Here is a 23,732-nt window from a genome sequence, read left to right as displayed (position 1 = left end):
TTTGTGGCAGAAAAATACAAAGCTCACCTTGTTTGCCTGACTGCAATAGGACACCCAATTATTGATACATGCATTGTATTGGTCATTTATGTTGAGAGGTTGATTGTGTTAAGTGTAACTCGTCTTTATGGCAGGAGGAGAATGGCACTGTAATAAAATGGTTTTGGAGTGAATGCCATGAACTACTAGGCCAGTGTTTCCCAACCGGTGTTCCCCGGCACACTAGTGTGCCGTGAGACGTTGGCTGGTGTGCCGTGGGAGGGAGGCGGGCGAGTCGGGCGGTGAGAGGCGGCGGCGGCGAGGATCCGCGTCGAGCCGGCTCCGCGGTGGTGGTGCCGAGCGGCGGGGCAGCGCGTGCAAAAGGGAGGAGCGTGAGACAGCGGAGGAGGAGGAGGCCGGCATGTCCGGGCAGCAACAGCAGCAGCAGCAACTCCCGGCGACGGCTCCTCAAGCCCCGCCGCCGCCCCCTCCTCCGCCCGCTATCGCCGCCACCACCACAACAGCCGCCGCCGCCTCAGTTGCCGCCGTCCCTCAGTCCCTCGCTCTGCTGCCTCCTCCCACCCCCAAAGCTTGGAGGTTCCCCGGCAAGGGGGAGGGAAAAAACTTTCACTTTCGTGCGTCCCTCCCGGCGTGACGCTGCGCGCTGACGTCACGGGGCTGTAATGGTGGTGTGCCGCGAGATTTTTTTCATTAAACAGGTGTGCCGTTGCCCAAAAAAGGTTGGGAAACACTGTACTAGGCCTTTAAGTTTTAAGATAATGTCTAGATTTGTTCACGCTACTAATAAAATAAGCTCCTGAGCAAGAGGTACATTTGGAATATATATGGTGTGTATAACTTGCTTAGAATTGGGAAAGACTGCCACTTGTTTATAGGATTGTCTAGAGGATAGATTTCATTGTTGGTTCTGGCAAGTGTTCCTACTACTTTGGTAATGCTTTACAGGACACAACTTTTAGGTGATCACATGACTGCTAAGGCTTGTAAGATACTGGGAAAGAAGGAATGGTGTAGAGTGTGAATGAGTTTCCCTTTGAATAATAGAATGTGAGACATCAAATGGAATTGCTTGACAGTAGGTACAGGAAAGACAGAAGGAAGTACTTCATATAACATATAATTAACTCAGGGAGTTCATTGCCACAGGATATAGTGAAAGCCGCAAGCTTAAATGGCTCTTAAAAAAGGGGATTCAACAAATTCAGAGAGAATAGATCTGTCAGTGGCTAGATTAGAATCTGTATTCCCGGAGTACTGTATGGTGGAGACAAACAACTGGATACTTCCCACCATCGTACTGTGTAAGCTTCTGAAAAGTATTTGGTTAGCTGCTGCAGGAAATTGAAGGACTCTTGGGATTGATCTAACAAAGCAGCTATTGTGAAAGAACCATCTCCAGCCACTCCAAAAGATCAAATTTCAGAGGTGCCCAACAGGTTTTTTTTGTAGTCATCAAGTTGAGTACCAGCCCTAATTAGGGCTGTGAGAGTTTTTCGTTTATTTTTAATTAATTAATTTATACATCACTTGCATGACAGAATGGCTACTAAGCAGTTTACAAGAATAAAATCAATTATAAAAGCCATATGTATTTAAAACGCACAATTAAAAAAATGCATCAAAACACTAAAACAAGTGCATCAGAAAGCATAACAGTTACAAGAGCAGGTATAACAGTTGGATCAGGAAGATCAAGGGAAAGGGAACACTCACCTAAATAGATGCACCTTTAAGAGTCTGCAGATTGCCAGTACAGGCGAGGTCTTCTCTATGCCAGCAGGGAGGTATTCAAAAACACTAGTACCACTAGTGAAAAATATAAAGCCTCAAATGTATAGTTGGTTACTTTCTCTAACCTTGGATATGTGGTTCTCATAAAGACTGATAAATATCTAGTTGGAACAGTACCATGAGCTACAGATTTTAATTTGATTGTCATTTTACAATATATTCCAACTTAAAATTCAGACATTATTCCCCCCCCCCAAAAAAAAGGAATGTAGTTTCTTAAACCTTATGAACTCTAGCCCATAGAACAAAAAAATAATAATTCTGCATTAAAAGAATAATGAAAACTAAAATTTTATATATACAAATGAACAGTTTTAATACAGAACAGCACTGTTTTACTACTTTCGTATTGAATTTGAAAATGACCAGGAAACTGTTCTGTGAAACAACAATTGAAGATATTCACCCTTCAGTTCCTTATTTTCTATTTAGCTGACTTGATTATATTTTATTTATTAAATTTCTATACCACCCTTCATCCAAGGATCACAGGGCGGTTTACAATATAAAAACACAAAAATACATAGCATAATTATGATACGATAATCTTTATTGTCATTGTCCCATACAGAACAAAGAAATTGAAAAATCTACATAAAACATTCAAAATCCAACAAGCCTGCTATCCCAGCTATCCCAACCTGGTTAGCCCCCTAAAAACTCTGATACCCCATTTTTTAATACAATATACTCCCTTACACTGTGTTTAAGACCAAAATCACATTTGGGTAGAAACTGTTTCTCAGGCGGCTAGTCCTAGTCTTTATAACCCTGTACCTTCTTCCAGAAGGCAGAAGCTGAAAGAGATCATTTCCGGGGTGCGCACTATCCTGCACTATCCCTGCAGCTTTCTTATGGCACCTGGAAGCATAGATTTGATCCAAGGTGGGAAGAGTGCACCCAGTTATTCTCTCCGCAGTCTTTACAACCCTGGACAGCATTGTTTTTTCCCTGATCATGCAGCTCCCAAACCACACACACAGACTATAAGTTAATACACCCTCCACAGTACAATGGTAAAATGCCATCAACAGGTCCTCTGAGAGATGGTTTTCCAGAGGATTTACAAACAAAACAGCATGTTTTGTAAAGACATTTGATACTCTTGCCATCCACTTCCCCATCAAGTTACTAGATATGAGTAACTTCCCCATCATTACTAGATATTAAGTGGCCTGCTAGGATATTGTGTTGCTTGGAATCCCAAAAACTACCAGGGGTTTGGGATGGGGTAGGAGCTATGCCCAAAAGCAGACATAAATTCCACATCACCGGCTGGATTCAGCTAACTGTTCCCACTAGTGGAAGCCTGTTCAAGAACTTCTGCTAGCACAGTGGGGTGGCACCCCTGCCCTCCCCAAATTGAATCAAAAGAGTGGGAGGGGAGGGGAGGGGAGATTGTTCTACCAGGCAAGCAGAAATACTTGCATTGACAGAACATTTGTAACGGCATGGTGTTAAATTCCTCTTCATGCCTTGAATTTTCTTCATAAAAAATCCGTTCACAAAACAACCCAAAATATATGGATAGAAGTAGGTTCGCAGCATGATGCCACATCCCACTGCAGCTACTCCAGTGGCTAAAGCAGCATTCCAGGAAAGTGAAGCAATGCAGTTGCTGGTATGGGAAAGGCAAGATGAATCTGGTGTCCCTTGGGAGGTGACCTGAAGCTTTGCCACAAATGGGCTTTTTTCAAGTCCTGATGCAACTTTTCTTCAGGCTTTAGCAAGAGGACAAGGTGCCTTGTTGTGCCAGCACTCAAGTTCTTGATCCTGCAAACCTGTATGTTCCCTGTGGGATGGCAGATAGCGGGAGGGAGGGATGGAGGGCAATTTAGTTTGGGGAAACATGGAAGGAAAGTGTGTGTGTGTGCGTGTGTGCGCGCCCACCCACCCATCCCTTGCTGTTGTTTCAACTTAATTTGGGGGATCTCAAGGCTGGTTCTAAATAAACATACAATCATCAAGTCCTTTATGTGATCTATCTTGGCTCTGAGCTTTGTGAATGAACGAGGATTTTAACCTGTACAGTCATACCCCAGGTTGCGATTGCTGCGGGTTGCGTGTTTTCGGGTTACAGATGCGCCAAAACCCGGAAGTACTGGAATGGGTTACTTCCGGGTTTCGGCACATGTGCAGAAGCACTAAATCACGCTTTTCCGCATGCGCAGAAGTGCCGAATTGCATCACGAGCATGCACAGACATGCCGCTTCGGGTTGCGAACGTGCCTCCTGCACGGATTACGTTCGCAACCTGAGGTTCCACTGTATCTGTTAAGTGCAACATAGTTTGTTTTGCCTGGAACCAAATACTCTGGGTGACCTGCAGAAGCCTTGTTTGTACAGCTTTTTGCAGCTTTGTGTCCTACCATACTTTTGAAGTGCCAGAGCTGAACCAGTCTTCCTGTTTACCTTCCAGAGTAAGACAACCTCTCCACCTTTTAAGGGTGGAAATATGGTCAGAGATCCTTAGGTATATAGTGAAAAGTTCCTTTTGTTTTTCCAGTATCTCACGGTGTTAACAGTCCTGTCTTTTCCTAACTACAGTGGTGCCCCGCAAGACGAATGCCTCGCAAGACAAAAAACTCGCTAGACGAAAGGTTTTTTCGTCCGCGATTTGCCTCGCAAGACGAATTCCCCTATGGGCTTGCTTCGCAAGACGAAAACGTCTTGCGACTTTGTTAAACCGTTTAAACCGTGCTTCGCAAGAAGAAAAATTCGTTAGACGGCAAAAATTGCGGAACGAATTAATTTCGTCTTGCGGGGCACCACTGTACTGCTTAAGAGGTAGTCCACTATCAAAACTGAGAAATGCAAGACTTTTCTTTCCAGAGCTATATTATGTATATGCTAGCTATTCATATAATTCAATTATGGTTAGTATTTTTTTCCATTATAGAATCTTTATATCAGTAGTAATTGTAGTAATAAAACCATATTTGCATTTCTGTTCTCCAAAATTACTTTGAGTACATCTTTTTTTTAGTTTGCTTATGGCTGTAAAATGTTCAAACCTGTAAAAATAAAGCCAGTTTATTTGCCTTACCAAAAGAAAGACGCCAACTGGAAAAGGTTGGGGGATATGAGGAGGCAGGATTCTGCTGTCTAGACTTGATGTTTGTGGTTTGATCATTTTGAGGTAACACACTACCAGTTAATTTAAATGAACTTTCTGCCTTTGTAATTGAGCAGACTGTCAGGATTTGTCAGGTCTTGGCCTAGGTTCTAGACAGGATGCAACTGGTGTTAAGTTCACATTGGATCAGGTGAACTAGGAACAAAAGGCAGGAGACAATAGACAGATAAGAATCAAAAGGCCAGAGGCAAGTGCAGAGTCAGAGCCAGGCAGAAAGCCGACTGACTTGGGCTAGTTACTGTGTCTCAGCCCATCTCTAGTAAGCTTTGTAGTTAAGCAGGGTGGTTTTGAGGCTAAAAGTGCAGAACAAGGGAATTGTACACTCCATCTTAAGCTGCTTGGTGGAAAGGCAATATTAAAGTGTAATAAATAGGCCCCACATTTTAAAATTATATCTAATTATGTTCTGTCAATATTTGCTTGCATTAATGCTGTTAATCATACTGCTGCAAAGCCTCAGCATAAAGTTGCTACTTGGTTGGCTCATGAAATGCAGATAATAAAAAGTGAATTTTGTACGTTTTCAAAGGTCTCATTAAAAAGTAGTAGTCTTCTACTTTGTACTTTATTTTCTCAGTGTGTGGTGTATAATCCTTCCTCCCCCGGGTTGGAGGCTTCAGTGCTGTACAAGGTGAAATGTTCAGCAACAATCTGTTGAAAATATATATAGAAGTACCTTGACAGAGAATGGAGCTTAGAACAGTTTATGCAGTACTGTCAAAACATCTGCAGATGGTGCTTAAAGCAATACTGTGCAACTCTTTGAGGGTTTTTCTTTGTCAAGTGGTTCTTTCACAGTGTTCCCTGGAACTTTCCCCAGAAAAATATTTACTTACACTTCAGAAAGCTTTCAGTGTGGCCACTGTTTTCTGTAGGAAAGATATTTCATGATTGTACAGATGGTAGCATATCCTCTTAGGATAACCTTTCATATTATGATAGGAAGTATTTACTGTTATTAATAATGGCTGGCATCCAAAAAGCTTCTTTGATTCACATAAGGGACTCTTATCAGTCATACAGAATTATTTTCCTCCTTTTAAGCAGCTGATTCCTATGTCGCATCACAAACAGTGAACATAGGCAGACTATTAAACATGTTTCAGTGTTTGTATGTATCATAAGGGGGTACTTCCTGAGTGACCAATATCATATTTGCAAGTGTCTTTATATACTATTTTGTGTTAGCTAATATTATTTGAACTCAAGATGTTTTTCCAGATAGTTTAAATGCTTTCTTTTTATTGTGTTTATAAGAAGCAGCAGTTAGTACAGAATGCTGCAGCACAGTGAGACCCTGTCAGCCTCTTGACACCTCTGCTCACTGGTTGCCTCTTTGCTACTGGGCCAAATTCAAGGTGTTGATATAAAGAGCCCTTAACAGCTTGGGACCAGTTTACTTGTGGTATTGCTTTACTATCTGCATAACTGGCACTGTTACAGGTACCACATATGACCCATTCTGCACTTGTAAGAAATTGATATTTTAGTGTGGCAGCATCTACACTTTGAAACTTCCCCTCTACAGAAAGGCTGTACAGTGGTGCCTCACAAGACGAAAAGAATCCGTTCTGTGATTCTCTTCGTCTAGCAGTTTTTTTGTCTTGCGAAGCAAGCCCTTTGACGGATTAGAGGATTAGCGCTATTAGTGGCTTTTAGCGGCTTTTAGCGGCTTATCAGCTTATCGGATCAGCTGATAAGCGGCTTAGAAAAAGGGGGGAGGGGAAAAAACCCGCAGGAACTCGCAAGACATTTTTGTCTTGCGAAGCAAGCCCATAGGAGATTTGTTTTGCGAAGCACCTCCAAAACGGAAAACTCTTTTGTCTAGCGAGTTTTCCGTCTTGCAAGGAATTCGTTTTGCGGGGCACCACTGTACTCTTTTGGGCACTTGCTTAACACTTTCGTCCAGGCATGGCCAAACTTGGCCCTCTAGCTGATTTGGAACTACAATTCCATCATCCCTAGCTAACAGGACCAGTGGTCAGGGATGATGTGAATTGCAGTCCCAAGACAGCTGGAGGGCCAAGTTTAGCCATGCCTGGTAGGCAAACCTATCTAGACATGTAGATGTTACATCTGTTTTATCTCTTTTAAGCTATTGTTAGCTTTTATTTCATATATTGAATGCTTTATATACTTTTTCTTACTGATACTTTTATTGTTTTGTTATTTTTGTAACACTTTAGACGTTTGTGGGGGTTTTTAAACAGTAAATCACTATATAGATTTAAAGAAAAAAGTGAGGGAGAGAGGACATTAATGGTAAGTCAAAGTACAGTTTACCATTAATGTGTGGGCTAGTGAAGATTGCAGCTTCTTTACTCCTTCAGGGATTCTGCGAGCTGAGCTATGGTTTGGCTTAGCATGTCTTCAAAATCCAGGCTCAGCTGTCACCAAGGTTTGCCACTTGTGGTTTGTCTGGAGGAGACAAACCACAAGTCCAAGTTCGGATGACACATTAAGCCAAATCAGTCCAGAGAACTGTCACTCTCATGCCCTCACACTAAAGGTAAAGAACCCCTGATGGTTAAATCCGGTCAAGTTCAGCTATGGGCTGTGGCACTCATTTCCACTTTCAGGCCAAGGGAACTGTCCGCAGACAGCTTTACTGAGTCATCTGGCCAGCATAAATAAACTGCTTCTGGTGCATGGGACACCGTGACGAGTACCAGAGTGCATGGAAACACCATTTATCTTCCCGCTGCAGCAGTACCTAGTTATCTACTCAAGCTGGTATGCTTTTGAATTGCTAGGTTGGCAGGAGCTGGAACAAAGCAATGCAAGCTCATTTTGTTACACAGATTCAAACTGCCAACCTTACAAGCTTGATGGTTTTGACCACAGCGCCATCCATGTCCATGGTCTGCCTTGGCACTATATGAACGAGCTCAGTGAGACCCAATGCTCACAGTCTACCTCATTTTCTCCTTATTTCTTGCACACTTGAAAAAGGGCTTACTTGGAATTCTAATTTTGATCCAAGGAACTCTATCTAATGCATGCATATCTAATATAACAGACTAGGGTGTGCATGAGTTTTTGCAGCTTAGCTTCAGGACCAATAACTTAGGGGGCCAATTCTGTAAAGCAGAGCTTTCCAAACTGTGTGTCATGACAAGATAGTGTCACTGCAGTGTATAGTTGTGTCGCGCATACACTCCCCGCACTCCTCCCGGGGCTGGGAAGCAGTTAGTTTAACCCCTGGTTTGCTAGTAAAACTGAATTACTGTGTCGCGAAATGATGCATGTCTAAATAGTGTGTCACCAATTTGAAAAGTTTGGAAAGCTCTGCTGTAAAGCATCATTTTAAGCAGCATAAGATGGAAAACCACAAACATTTACTCTAATGCTACTGCAATTGTTTGAAAAGGGAAATATTGTAATGTTTTTACATTATTTTGTTTTATAGAATTCTGAGCAACAATAAGATAACAGAATTGAAGAATGGTTCCTTTGCTGGATTAAGCCTTCTTGAAAGATTGTAAGTCCTGCTCCCCTTTTATGTTTTAAGTATTATAATGCGGAAGGAGATGTAATGGAAGGGAGGGAGAATTCACCTCTCTAACTATATTTGAGTTTTTTAAAAACTATAACAACAACATTAAGATACTCCAGAAGTTAATATACTTGGATAAATAGTTTTCCTACTGTATGTATAATAAATACAAAACTACCGTATTTTTTGCACCATAACACTCACTTTTTTCCTCCTAGAAAGTAAGGGGAAATGTCTGTGTGTGTTATGGAGGGAATGCCTACGGGTGGCATACCTACGGATTTTCCTCCTCTAAAAACTACGTGCGTGTTATGGTCGGGTGCGTGTTATAGAGCGAAAAATTCGGTAATTGCTTCAAATGTAATAAGAAATAAGGAAGATATTTCCATATAACTTTAGCATATTATTCTATCAATGCTTACTTAAAAATAAGTTGCCATCATGATGATGATGCCACCCATCTGACTGCGTTGCCCCCATGGTTCTGGGCTGCCCCCAACAAAAATAGTTAAAACACAGTACAACATCACACATTAAATTTACTTTCTCTCGTGGAAATAAACTTATGACTACAATTCCAGTCATGTTTGTTGTAAAGCTCTTAGGTGCAATATAAATAATAGCAAGGATTTAAAGATTTAAAGAACTTTCATTAGGTGCATCCAAGGGCTTAGGTACACCCACCTAAATTTTTGTTTTTTGAATGGCAGTGCCACATGGCAAATCACAGCCTACTTACAAAATTCCCTAGTTTCAAAAGAAGTGTGCAGTGCAATGCAGTGAGGGATAGCCTTTTTATTATTTTTTATTTGGAAACAAATATTTAAACTTTTCTTAGGCACCTAGAATAATCACACAGTGAAACTGCTGTTGATGATGATGCCTTCACTACAATAGTAATTGTGTGTGTGTGTGTGTGTGTGTATCCATAATCACATTTTGAATCTGTTAACTTTTTGAGAGATGGGAACAGTTTTTCTTGCAGTGCAAAAAAATCTAGAATTCTCTTTTACTGCGTTTAATTAAGGTTGTAACTTAAAAACTTTAAATATTCCAGTAATATTTCTAAATGGTAAAGAACTACTCTAAATTATTTTGCTTTTCTTTTGGGGGAGGAGTGGTGGAAAGTATTCGGAGCATAAAGGAAGAATTTGTCTAAAGTGATTGAGGACTGAGTGAGCGTTGAGAAGACAGGTTGTAGACAGATAGAATTGTTTTCATGTTCACTGCCTCCTAAGGCCTTTTAGCAGTACAGAAATGCTGCTTTTGTGCAGTGAGGCTGCAAGTGGAATTCTAACTTTGGATTCACACTGCACCTAAAAGTCGTATTTGCTGCAAGTTTGTAAACCAGCATCCCCACAGCAAAGCAAAAGTAAATGAGCATTATTGAGCTGGGATTGGCAATGCAAAGAGATCATAAATACATTTACTCAAAAGTAAGTCCTATTCTGAATTATACCCTTTGGTTAGCAATGTCTTCCTGTTTAATGTTGTTTAAAATGCAGCATTGCTGAAATTGCTTTTTAATCACTTCCTAAAACAATTTTCGATTCAGGATGCTCCTATTTAAAGCTTTATTCAGTACACATTTACTTGGAAGCAAATCCCACTGGATTCATTGAGACTTATTCCCAAGCTGCAATTGAGGGGCAAGGCAACCTGCTGTTGCTTTCCTGAAGCCAAAGTTAAGTCAGGTGTGCAGATGGAGAAATGGTCTATCATCGCACAAGACGTTTAAGTACTTAATTAGCTATTACACAGAATGAGTTTGTATGCACCTCCATGTGCTCTCTTCAAGATCCCGCCTCCATGTTCCTTGAGCTTCTTATACACACAATAGTCCTACTTCTTTCTATTCATTAGAACACAGAAAGCTGATTTATATCAAGTCAGATGACTGGTCTTTCTGGTTCAGCATTGTCCACACTGAGAGACAGCAGCTTTCCATGGTTTCAGATAGAAGCCATTCCTAGCCCTAACTGGGATTGCCAAGGGTTGAAACCAATACCTTTTGCATGCAGCACAGCCCTGTAGTCTCTTTATGCAGTTCAACAGGAGCTTGAAAGGTATTTGAGGAAAGGATTTAACATTTCCTTCATTTTGTGTTCATCCCAAATACCACATTTTCCTTAGAACCAGAAAGTAATGTAGAACATAAATAAATATGCTGTCGTTCTGTGATTCAAACATGATGAGCATAATCAAGCACAGAGCTATGCACTTAAGTCCCTTCTAATCATTGAGCTTAGGCATGCCTAATGTTGTGTTGAATTGCAGCCAATGGGTATAAATGTGGCATTTCACAAACTTTGTCAGTTCCAATGATCTCTTTAGGAGCTTATAACCATATATCCAGGAGCTTTCATTCATTGATTGTCTGAATACATGTTGCTTCGCTTAGTAGCTTGTTCAAGTGGGAAGTGACTGCTATCTATTTTAGGAACTTCAGCAGTTGCTGAGAGAGACTGTAAACCTGCAAAGTGCATCTTGATAGTATGTCAACAGAAGTTTTTGATGCAGAATACAGTACTAACCTTAAAATGTGTTATTTGCTATGGTGCTTGGGAATTTGTATGTTGTTCCAGGCTTGATTCTCTGGCGCCCAGGTCAGCATCTAGATTCACTTTTCAGGAAGCTGTGTCCTAAGGGCACAGCTTCACAGAGCCCTTTTGATGCTTAGTTGGCAAGTTTGGGGTCAAACAGCATCCCCAAAAAGGCTGTATTTGGATAGCTCTGCCAGTTATTCATCCCAGTCTACTTTAATTCTTCCTGAAGTCCCAGTTGAGTTTTTATTGAAGAGTGTTTGCTGTTGTCATGCTTTACTATCATTTCCCCAAAGCTTCTATTTACTATTTCGCTTTTTCTGATACTCAATATTTTGTCTTGGAGGTGAAACCATTTTGTCTTGGAGTTGAAACCACAGTATAATGTTAAAGATCACTATCAGAAGATCATCATCATCATTCTTTATTAAATTTGAATATTCCCTTCATCCAAAGATCCCGGGGTGGTTCACAAGAGAAAAATATAAAATAAAAATACAGAATACATAATTAAGCAAGCACAAACAAATAATCTCCTTCCCACAGACACATTTAAAATGCCATAGAATATTAATCAGCCAAACTCCTGGCCGAAGAGAAACCTTTTTGCCTGGAGCCTAAAGATACGTAACTAGCTTCCCTGGCATTCCACAAGTGGGGAGCCACCACAGAACGAGGCCCATTCTTGTTATGACACCCTCCAGACCTCTTGTGGAGGAGGCACACACAAAGAAGAGCCTCAGATGATGATTGCAGGGTCCGGGTAGGTTCATATGGGGAGTATCGGTCCTTGAAGTATTGTGGTCCTGAACCATTTAACACTTCATAGGTCAGCACTAGCACTTTGAATTAGGCCTGGAAATTAAACTGGCAGTCAGTGCAATCGGGCCAGGATTGGTGTAATATGCTCAAACCATCTTGCCCCAGTGAGCAAGCTGGTCACCAAATTCTGCACCAGTTGAAGTTTCCAAACTGTCTTCTGAGGCAGCCCTATGTATAATGTGTTCCAGTAATCTAACCTACGGATTAGATTACCTATGTGGAACAAAGGTGCATGAATAAAGTTTGCTGGTGTCATAAAGGAACCCTCACCCCAGTACTAAAGCATTTGTCCAATATCTTACATAGAATTATTAATCTGACAGTTATAACTTCATTATTGTTGTGCAGTTTGTCACCAGTGAGCAGCACTGAGATTTGGGGAGAAAGTGAATACCTTGTGTTGTTTAGTGATGAGTTAGATGACCAAGGTAAAGAAAACCCAGTGTTCATCTCTTGAATAAGATTTCTGGAGTAATCAGACATAGTATACTTTTTATTCTGTGTATATTATTGATCTCAAGGTAAGAGCAAAAAAAGAATTCTGGTTTTCAGAGATGAAATTTATTTTATTTGTCATTGAGAGAGAGAGCTTTTGTTTCAGATTAGATGTAAACTCTTTGGGCACAATTTTTCTCAACGTGGGTGTAAGAATCCCAGTAGGGAAGAACAGATTTGCTTTCCCACTCTTGCCTTTGTACCTGCACAAGTGTGGATGCACACCAGGGATTTATTGGAGGTAATGGGATGTTGACAGTCTCCCCCCTCTCTCTCACTAACCTGTCCAAACTTTAGTCGAGGAAGCCTGGTGTAAAACTGCATGTGTTCCAAAGATGTGCTGTTGGGAGGAGATGGCAAAGCTTTGTTAAGCCTTTTCGAGACCCCTCTGTATGCAGGCATTTTGCTCATGTGGGGAAAGATTAAATCCTTTGGCTTTTTTTAAAAAAGAGTTTTCTGCTTCTAACTCAGCTCAGGTTCAGGTTCTTTAACATTGAGTCAGGATAATGGAAGAAATGTCACCATAAAAAACAGTGATTAAGGCTGGTATCAACATTCGTAACTTAGGTTGAAAATCAGTGGAAGGATTTCATGCTAACCCATTTCTCTGAAGAAAATTTTTAAATCAAGAAGTGGGTATTTAATTCCCCCCCCCCACCTATATTATAAAGTGGTTATCCAGCTTGTAAATTTAGTCATACTACTACTTTTCTATCATAATCCGTACACTTTGGAAATTTTCTTTTTCTTTTTTTTAAACAGGGACCTTAAGAACAATCTCATTAGTACTATAGATCCAGGAGCTTTTGTAGGACTTTCATCTCTAAAAAGACTGTAAGTATTTACATTTGTTAACCTGGAATTAAATGGAATGTCAGAAAGTAGCAATTTAAATGTAGTCTGAACTAAAGCTTCTCTGATCTTTTAAAAAAGCCCTTAAGCCATAGGCACAAGACCTCTTACTTTGCAATGTCATATTACTGTTGTTTAAATCTATACTGTTCACTGCTCTAGAGTACTGTATGCCGTTCTTGCTGCCCCATCTTTTTTTTAAAAAGTTGATCTGAGAAGGTACAGAAATCATAAGGTGCTTGGGCATTTTATTTTATTATTTAAAAAGAAAATAATGCAGTGCTCTTCTTTCCCTCCATTATTATATTCAGAAAAATTGTGTGTTTTAAGACATACACACTTACCTAGGAACTGGCCTGAGTGAACTCAGTGGGACTTGCTTCTGTGTAGATATTAGTCTTCCCTGCAAATCTGACATACTGAATGACCAGTACTTTCTTATCTATGTCATTTTAGCTAGGATTCAAATGGACACCCCTAAATTTGGTGCCTTACAGAGCAGTCCAACTATGTCTATGCAGAAGTAACTCATATTGAGTTCCAAGGGACTTGCTTGATCACAGTCTAAATTCTGGTTTCGATTACTGACTTTTTAGGTGAATTAAAATTACTTGAATTAAATTATGAGTTACATGTTACATGGTAAAATAAAGCATTTTGGGGGTCTTTTTTCGTTTTGAACAGAGACCTAACAAACAACCAAATAGGATGCCTGAATGCAGATATATTTAAAGAACTTGCAAATCTCGTTCGGTTGTAAGTATCATTCTGTTAAATATTATTTTTAGCAATAATTTGAATTAAGCTTTTAGTAAACTGTATTGCTAGCTAAAAACAAACAACCAAATAGGATGCCTGAATGCAGATATATTTAAAGAACTTGCAAATCTCGTTCGGTTGTAAGTATCATTCTGTTAAATATTATTTTTAGCAATAATTTGAATTAAGCTTTTAGTAAACTGTATTGCTAGCTAAATTGGTAGTCTATTGTTCATATAAGGATTGCAAAATCCTTATCTGGAATTCTGTTTTACAAACCATGTATTCCTAACTCAAAATGTATACATGGTTTGTAAAACAGACTTATATTCCACATTATTCACCTAAAGATTCAACTTCCGCTGCTGCGATTGTTTTGCCAATTACACTGTAATACTTTTCCTCTGTGGTGGCCTGGCTAGACAGAGAACTAGACATGGGTGAGATACATGCATACCAGTACTTGCTTAAGGGGCAGCCCCCACCATAATGATGGTTTGTGTAATGAGTTACAATTGGAATTGAGAATAATCTACGTTTTTGATCCAGAATAGTCCAGAATAGCACAAGACTTTCTTTGAAGCTGACTGAACACTTGCTGTGTACTAATAGCAATCTCAGTCTTCCAAGTGCTGACCCAAAAAAGCACCATAAGAGGAAGATGTCAAGTGGCTTGGGAGTGCCAAGGTTTGCAGAAATACAAAATACTTTTAGGTAAAATATACTGGCGGGGGGGGGGGGGAGAGATATAAAATATATAAAAAAATAAAAAAGAGACCAGTATTACCTTAGAGACAAACTAAGTTTGTTCTTGGTATAAGCTCTCGTGTGCATCAGATACACTGAAGAATAATATATATATTATAATAATACACACACACACACATACGTATACAGACACACACAAGAATAATATATTTTATATATTCTTATATATTTTATATATTTTGACTGTGTCAGACCAGCACAGCTACCTACCTGAATCTATACTGGGGGCAGGGAGAGATAAACTCCCAAAAGTAAGGATTGAGTTTGGTGTGTGGGCATGGAATGCTCACAGTTGGAGAAGTGGAATGAAAAACTGGGCGGGGGGAGAATTAAACCCTGAATAACAACACCCTACACTGCAACAAGTTTGTTGTCAGTCCCACTTGTACGTATCTAATGTCACTGTTTTAAACTTTCCTAGAAATCTTTCGGGAAACCTGTTTTCCTCACTTGCGCAAGGAACATTTGATCATCTCACATCACTGAAATCTCTGTAAGTGTGAATCTGGGTGAGGTTTTTTTGGTGTAATTTTGAAAGCTAAAAGATACTGGTGTTAAAATTAAGTACAGAACATAACCAAATTAGATTTCATTTTATTTTACTGAAAAGCCAGTTTTGCCTCAGGCGTTATGATTTTTTTGTTGCTGTTTCTTCAAACTACAAGTGTTGTACTGAGCAAGTATGAACATAGGAATATTAACAGCACCTCCCAGGTGTCCTGTGGCATATAAGAATTCCTTCCAGAAAACTTAAGTATGAAAGGATAACCAAGTGTAAAAGTTTAGGCAAATGGAAGAGTTGTTGGCTGTTCTTTAGGCCACTGTAATGTTACAAGTGACTTAAGAAGGTATGCATGGACAAATGAGCTACTGAATTTATATGGCCTAGTTGAGCATTTTCAGTAATGCGGAGTTGGGCTGTTGATTGATTACAAATATTTGGAAATAGCTCAGTTATATACACCAAATTTATACCAGTTTCAGTGGGATTTTGCCTCTTTAAAAAACAAAAATCTGTCTTTTGTTTGTTCCAGTGAATTTCAGACTGATTATCTACTTTGTGACTGTAATATTTTGTGGATGCAGCAGTGGTTGCAAGAAAGAAATATAACTGTTCGTGAGACCAGATGTGCTTACCCCAAGTCACTGCAGGCTCAACCAGTTTTGAGTGTTAAGCAAGGTCTTCTAACTTGTGGTAAGAACATTATAACAAAGCAATGCTGACTCTTAATAACTATTCCCAAAGTGCACCTTTCCCTTCTTCTCACTCAGTTTGGTACTTTTGCACTAACACCAAGGCCTAAGTGTTCTTTTTTTAAAAAAGGAAAAAATAAGTTTAGCCCATTTACCCCCTCTGTCTTTGAGGACAGCGATAGACGGCCCCAGGAACAATAAACATAATACATGAAGTTGAGGTTTAGACAACCAGTGTGACATTCAACTTTAGGTGTTACTCTTGTATTTAAATTAATATTTTCAATATAAGACCAGGTTGGCTGGTAGTTTGAGAATCTTTAACTTGCAGTAAGTGCAATCTAATATTTTGTAATTATCATTCCTTTTAGGCTGATGCTGCTTCTGGTTATATGACATGGCAATTCTCTAAAAGAATTTTTTATTTTACATTCAGTAAATACACTATATTGATCTAAAACATGGTGTTTTGTCTCAATGGAATACAGACCCCCCTCTGGAATTACCATCTTTCTACATGACTCCCTCTCATCGTCAGGTTGTATTTGAAGGAGACAGCCTGCCTTTCCAATGTATGGCTTCGTATATTGATCAGGACATGCAGGTTCTGTGGTACCAGGATGGGAAGATAGTTGAAACTGATGAATCCCAAGGCATTTTTGTTGAAAAAAACATGATCCATAACTGCTCACTCATTGCAAGGTGAGTATTTGGGCTGTAGTTTCTTGTGGCCCTTCAGATGTTACTGGGTTCCAACTCCCATCATCCCTGACCATTGGCTGTGTTTCCTGGGACTGATCAAAGTTTGAGTCAAATGACATCTGGCGGGCCTTATGTTTGCAAGCTCTATTCTAGTAGATCTCTTTGGCAAAGCAGGCATTTATTCACCTTTTTAAAAAATTGTTTACTTGCTCTTGAATGCTGGTTTTGCCTTTTACCTTAGTGCTCTGACCATCTCAAACATTCAAGCTGGATCTACTGGAAACTGGGGGTGTCATGTGCACACCAGACGTGGGAATAATTCAAGGACTGTTGACATAGTGGTATTGAACAGCTCTGCGCAGTACTGCCCGCCGGAAAGAGTTGTCAACAACAAAGGCGACTTCAGGTTGGTGATGACAGCTTTGAAGGAGAATGTGCCTGCTGCTCTTACAGATTGCTTTTGAGTTCAAATGTTACCTGATTCTGTTCTCCTTTATGATAAAGGGTGAGTTATCATGACTCTCAGTTGCATTAGATAAGGAAATGAAGAGCCAGTGTCTTATTTATTGGGCCTCCTTGTTGGGAGAAAGCCATCACAACTCCTTCAGATTAAAAATATCAGTTAAAAGTACAGTGGTACCTCGGGTTAAGAACTTAATTTGTTCTGGAGGTCTGTTCTTAACCTGAAACTGTTCTTAACCTGAAGCACCACTTTAGCTAATGGGGCCTCCTCCTGCTGCTGTGCCGCCGCTGCACGATTTCTGTTCTCATCCTGAAGCAAAGTTCTTAACCTGAAGCACTATTTCTGGGTTAGCGGAGTTTGTAACCTGAAGCGTATGTAACCTGAAGTGTATGTAACCCGAAGTACCACTGTACAAAGCTGGTATTAATGTAGAATAAGTAGCCTTGATTTAACTTAAAAAAATAAAATAAAAAGTTGCTGAGGTGGACTGAAATATAAAACGTTATCTAGAAACACCACTTAGATTATTTAAGGGGTGGAAACCTCACAAGAAGAGGCCAAATCCAGCCCTCCTGGCCTCTGCGTGGCTCTTCAGATACTTCCTAATGCACATCCCTTATTTTATGCCAGTGGCGGACCTTGGGATCTCAAATTTCAGCAGTGCCCTGTGTGATGACAAAATTTGGTGCCTCTTGTGCTCCATTCTAAATAATAGTTGCTGTGTCCCCTGCAGCGCCCCCAAGTCTCTGCGCCCAGTGTGACCGAACCAGTCACACTTCCCTAAATCTGCCTCAATTCATACCCTCCTTATGTGTTTTTGCCTGGCTAGAATGTGATCACTCTTCCTGGTTGCCTTAATGGAAGATAGAGAGGCGTGTCCTGTACAAAGGTAAAATGTACATTTGCCTCTTTGCTCAGCTTTGCCCCTGGCCTTGCCCCTGGAAGGTTGCCCAGATGAGAATGTGGCCCCTTGACTGAAGAAGGTTCCCTGCTCTTGGTTTATTTGTTCAGTCATTTAAAACCAGTTTGCATATTACTGTGTTCAAGCAGTAAGTATAATAGATGTAACAACCACTATCTGCATCTAGGCGATGTTAATTACTGTTGGACATTGCACACACTCACCTTCATTTTGCACTTGTTTCTTTCTTCACCTTTTCCATTCTGACCTCTTTGCTGCTGGTTACACTAACAGCACATTGCCTCTGGAGGTGCCAGCCATAACAGTTAGAGTCTCTCTGTGTAAGGTAACGCCTTTTCTAACTTATGTCTGTTGCACTTTCTAGCAGTAGTGCGTACTGTGAAGTGAAGTAAGTCAGTGTAGAGGCCATTTGTCTTTTGATTTTTGTTAGCCTGTCCCTGTCATTCCCTCTCCCCACCTCCAATTCAGGATCACTTTGCATAGGATGATTTTGTACATGGATATCACTTCCATGTGGTGGAAACATACGCTATGAACTGCAGGATATAAGACTGCACAGCTTAGAAGTTTTTTGTCAAGTGGTATGTAAACCTTGTCAAGTAAATGAATAAAATGCCTTGATTTCAAGTTAAGGCTTAATACCTTGCATGTATAGCCCACAAATTGTTTATTAGCTTGTTTGCTTGCTTATCCCTACAAAAATAATTTGTGAGACACTGACTTGGCTTGCTTGTCATATTAAAACATAGGTGAAGTAAACTATGGTTTAAGCTGAATGAGTAACATGCTGCTCAAATACTGTTGCTTCAGTCTTCTCCCTTGCTCATGCTGCACTGTGAAGGAAATGGTGGTTGTATGTGAACCTGGGCTTGTGGTTTACTTCTTGAGGGAAACCAAGATTTGTTCTTGGCTTAGCACTCATGGTTTGTTTGAGGGAAACAAACCACAATTGTATGTTGTTCACACATAATGACAAACCGGGCTCTGACTTGTTTCCTTCCTAGCTCAGTCCTCTCAAGGCTTTGGTGCTGATATCCTGGTCCATTTGACATACAAACAGGGGTTGATTGTTCAAAAGAGGGAATGAAAGACCCCCTTTTGCCTGTTTTACTTTCAAGCATTTCTTGCTTGTCAGAGGTGACCAGGTGAGTTTACAGGGAGATACGCCCTTAGGAAATGGTGGCCTTTATATGCTCAAAATATATGTTAGGTTTGCATTGGTCACCTTTTCAGTAAGACATGGATCAAAACTACTCTATTTCTGTGTACCTAGGGGAGATTGGTACTTTTGGTTCTCCAACCTTCAATTACTGCATCACAGATCTCTGTTGAAATTGAGAGGTGCTTTAAAAGCAATTTTGTGATACAACATTTGGAGGAAGTGGCCTGTGTGTGTGGTATTTCAACAGTTCAAAGATGAAAGGTGTAAAATTTCATTAGCCATCTCCAGGCCCTTAAATGCCTCAAGTAGTTCTTTGGAGCCAAGCCATGTCTGCCCTTCTCCTGTTACTTTAGTCCTTTCCCTGGTGCAACCTTTTCCATTTATAGGAAATGCTGTGTTGAGTTGAGAAGATAAAAAAATATAAGAAAGTTTCTGGCAGTGTTTATGAAAAAAATGCAGAGGAATTTAAATAACTTTTAAAATACAATTGTGAATGGTTCGTTTTGGACTTACAATTAGAGGTAAAAACAGATGGTAAAGCCTGTTTTTGAGCATTCTCTATGAAATTAACCTGTGCTTAGCAGTGATTGTTCAGTTTAATAGGATTTTGCCTCTCTGGAATTCATTGGAAGGAAACACAATTTCTGGAAACATTCATTTTATCAGGAGGTTCACTAGAGTTGGGTTTACTGCAAAAACCTTCTATCTGTGGTATAAAAAAAGCAATAACAAAGAGCTATATTTCACCTTTTGAGGCCATACAGAAAGCAGGCTCTGGCTTGTAAAGGAAATTATTCTGAGCAGATGGCTGTAAATGCACCTAGGAACATTTACCTTTATTGTTCTTGGTTTGGACGGCTACAGCATAGCTGGAAGTGTCTATTTTGATTCTGCTTAGAAGCTATTTCATACTGAAGTAGAAGAACTTAAATGCATCTCTTCTCTAGGGAGAAAATAGTATATTCAAGCAAAGAAAGAAGGACATATGTATTAGCTATACTTCATTCATTTCAGTTTGATTGTCCTTTTCAAATTGAAAAAAGACTAGCTCCGCATTTACGCAGCAATATGGTTTTCTACAACTGCATTTATTTTGTGCATCATGCACAAACAGAATCCTGTTAGTTCTCACCATGGCAAAATGTAAAATAGCAAACCAATTTTGAAAAACCATTCACGTTTATTTTAGCACATCTTTCTTTCAGGATTTTCCTGAAAATAGTTAAGAATATGGCAGCTCTGGTGAATCAAACCAAAGGTTCATCTAGTCTAGCATTCTGTTTTCAGCAATGGCCTACTGAATGTTTCTGGGATGCCTATAGAAAGGGCATGAAGGCAAGAGCTGTCTCACGTTTGTTTTCCCCAAACTGTTTTGCAGTTCACAGGCTCTGAACATAAAAGTTCCATTTTTCTGTTAAGGCTAATAGCCACTGATCTGTTCTCTATGAATTTAACTGCTTCTTTTCTGAAACCCATCTTAACCTTTGGCACTCATTCAGTTGGTAGGAATGTGGGATAGGGTTTCCGCATGAGATGCCTTCTTACCCTGGGAGATTTTTGTGGCCTCTCTAAGGCTTCTCTGCACAAAACTGAAAACTTTGTTGTCCTGGCAGACCTGTGGCCTGTAGGTGTTTGGCATAGAACTGTTCCTTTGCTTGTTTTAGCTTAGCTTGAGTCTCTACTGCCGTTTGTTTCTTTAATTTTGCTTACTGTTACGTGCTGTGTGTTTAATATTTTCACAAAAAATATTGATTGTGTGGTGTAAGCCATATTAAGTGCCTCAATTCAGGATACATATGCTTTAAATAACGTCCTTGTGGCAGTGAATTTCGCAAGTTTTGAATTTTCTGTTCTGAATTTACTACCCCTGAATTTCACTGAGTGTCCCCAAGTTCTATCATTATATTCAAGGAAGAAAATTTATATTATAATCTCCACCCTGTTCATAATTTTGGAAACCTCTATTGTGTCTTTCCCTTAGTCCTTTGTCTACACCTAAAAAGCTCCAGATGCTTTTTTATCTTTTCCTTATAGAGAAAATATTCTACTGTTCCCTTGATCATTTTTGTTGCCCTCTTCAAAATTTTAAAGCTGTCAAAACTGGTGCAATTTACACTTTTGGAAAGGTTTCTAATAATGAGTCAACATTGTATGTAAAGGATTGTATTGGTGCTTGTCTAAAAATCCAGTAAACACATGAGTGTTTTCCATTGTTACAGTTTATCGTCATCAAAGATAAATGGTATCTGTTTTGAGGTCTTAAAATCTTCCCGAAAGACAGTTACGATTTATACCTAAGGAATAGTTAAACTGCCAGTTTAACTCACTCACAGGCAAACTCTCAGTAAACCAAGTATCAGTAGTTGCAAGAACAGTGTTTCAAGAAAAAGAAGGCAGACCTATGTTAGTTCTTTAACTTTGTGGAAATAATAGGTTTCACTTTCTTACTCTACACATTTCTGTAGAGTATCTTGAAGAATATCATTGAATACTTTAGCTAAACTTGTGTGTTAATACATAGAAATAATAATTTTCTCAACATGCTTAGATCCAAAAGGGGAAAAATAAAAACATCCCCCCCAAAAAAAAGATAAATTCCGGGATTTGAGGGGTTTCTGTGTATAACTTTTTTGGGGGTTGTGAACTGTCTGGTACATCAACATTATGTGAATTTGGTATAAACATGTGTAAATTAGATACTTTCCACAAGGGCCTAATTTATAATGTAGTTAATTGGTTGATCATTTTCATTGGTTTATCAGTCCTCTAAAACAGTGTTTCCCAAACGTTTTTGGGCAACGGCACACCTGTTTACCGGAAAAAAATCTCGCGGCACACCACCATTAAAGCCCCGCCCCGTGACGTCAGCGCGCAGCGTCATGCCGGGAGGGACGCACAAAAGTGAAAGTTTTTTCCCTCCCCCTTGCCGGGGTGGGAGGAGGCAGCAGAGCGAGGGACTGAGGGACGGCGGCAGCTGAGGCGGCGGCGGCTGTTGTGGTGGTGGTGGCGATAGCGGGCGGAGGAGGGGGCGGCGGCGGGGCTTGAGGAGCCGTCGCCGGGAGTTGCTGCTGCTGCTGTTGCTGCTGCTGCCCGGACATGCCGGCCTCCTCCTCCGCTGTCTCGCGCTCCTCCCTTTTGCGCGCGCTGCCCCGCCGCTCGGCACCACCACCGCGGAGCTGCCCCCGGCTCGCCGCGGATCCTCGCCGCCCGCCTCGCCCGCCTCCCTCCCACGGCACACCAGCCGATGTCTCACGGCACACTAGTGTGCCGCGGAACACCGGTTGGGAAACACTGCTCTAAAACAATCCTGTGAATGTTTATTCAAGAGTAAAACGTACAGATTTCAGTGGAAGTTACTCCCAAACAAGAAAGTGTGCAAAAGATTGTAGCCTTTATGTTTAAAATACAGTAGTGTTTAATATCCTTCATCTTTATCTCTGGTTACCTTTATTGGCCCACTTTACTCAATACTCTTTTATTAAACAAAAAAGACAACAGGGGTAAGATGGAGTACTCATTGCATCTCCAAGTAATTTAATTAAGTTTCTGTATTATGGCATTGAGAGATTAAAAATATTTTCCACAGAGTTTTTAAGCTCTTTAACATAATCCCTTGAATAATATTACTTGTTCTAGTTTTGTCAAAAGTCAAAGTGTTTGATACTTTAATTGACAAGTGCAATTATTATTCTGAGTTGAATTGCAGGGCTGCCTCATTTCACTTTTAAATTATAGCCAAAATTAGAGAACAATAGGATAGAATAATTCTGTTGCTCCCCAAGAATTGTTGTCTTAAACATAAACTTCTACTTAATTACAGGACACAGTACAAACTTCATTTATAAATGTAGCCTGTTGCTCTTGTATTTTAGTTGCAATGCCAATACACTATAAACTTTGGATAATTACTTTTAAATTAAAATGAAGAGTTCATTTTCACTTTGGGTGGAAAATTGTATATAACTTCTCTGGTGATTTGGTGTAACCCCCCTCCCCTTGCCAAATTGTGGAAAAGTCTAAAACAGTAGGATATGGAGATTAAAAGGCTTGTAATGTTAACATATAAAGAGCATGGCAATGATGAAGGCTAGCCAAGTTGAAATTTTATGTGGTTTGCATATATGTAGATTTGAAGTGTGTCTCATTTTGTGATCCAGTCCTTATTTCTTCTGTTTACTTTTTTTCCAGAGCGGCCCTGAAAATCTCTGTCTTAATCTTTTGCCTTCAACTCTTTAGGTGGCCTCGTACGTTGGCAGGTATTACTTCATACCTGGTGTGCACTCGTTACTCAGGTGGCAGTGGAATATATACAGGAAACTCCCAGGCTGAGAAGAGAGCTTGGCGCAGATGTGATAGGGGAGGATTTTGGGCCGAAGAGGATTACTCTCGTTGCCAATATACAAATGATGCCACTCAAATCCTGTATATGTTTAATCAGGTTATTCATTCTTTCTCCCAATCTTAACATAAAATGTTTTGCACATAAATTCTTGTAAGATTTTTCCATGCTGTCTTTATTCTTCCATCCAGAAGAGGGTTTCCTCTTCAGTGAAGAACACATGTTTAAAGTGTAATGTGTTATGCCAGGATCCAAATTGCCCTTTTTGTGCCCCTAAGTAAATTCTGT

At 40.0% G+C, this 23,732-nt stretch overlaps 1 protein-coding gene and 1 long non-coding RNA gene across 3 annotated transcripts in view; both read left to right on the top strand.

Annotated features, from left to right (window-relative positions):
* The window catches only part of ADGRA3 (adhesion G protein-coupled receptor A3), a 50,637-nt gene that overhangs the window by 5,089 nt on the left and 21,816 nt on the right, over positions 1 to 23,732 (top strand). Inside the window, exons 2-9 of one of the 2 annotated variants that reach the window (XM_081207604.1) lie at positions 8,337 to 8,408; positions 13,046 to 13,117; positions 13,820 to 13,891; positions 15,084 to 15,155; positions 15,697 to 15,857; positions 16,345 to 16,558; positions 16,800 to 16,964; positions 23,342 to 23,543. In XM_081207604.1, coding sequence (XP_081063730.1) covers positions 8,337 to 8,408; positions 13,046 to 13,117; positions 13,820 to 13,891; positions 15,084 to 15,155; positions 15,697 to 15,857; positions 16,345 to 16,558; positions 16,800 to 16,964; positions 23,342 to 23,543 — 1,030 coding nt within the window. Of the gene's footprint in view, positions 1 to 8,336; positions 8,409 to 13,045; positions 13,118 to 13,819; positions 13,892 to 13,974; positions 14,035 to 15,083; positions 15,156 to 15,696; positions 15,858 to 16,344; positions 16,559 to 16,799; positions 16,965 to 23,341; positions 23,544 to 23,732 lie in introns of those variants that run through there. The other variant, XM_081207605.1, reaches the window with a different exon arrangement.
* On the top strand, positions 16,971 to 18,062 carry LOC308594690. Its single transcript, XR_014011565.1, has 2 exons — positions 16,971 to 17,194; positions 17,439 to 18,062. It is a non-coding gene; the product is annotated as an uncharacterized lncRNA (long non-coding RNA).

Source organism: Podarcis bocagei, assembly GCF_964188305.1.
Source record: "Podarcis bocagei genome assembly, chromosome: 9".
In the NCBI taxonomy this organism is placed as follows: Eukaryota; Metazoa; Chordata; class Lepidosauria; order Squamata; family Lacertidae; genus Podarcis; species Podarcis bocagei.
Note: the sequence above shows the minus strand (reverse complement) of the source record. Positions and strands in the feature narration are given on the sequence as shown.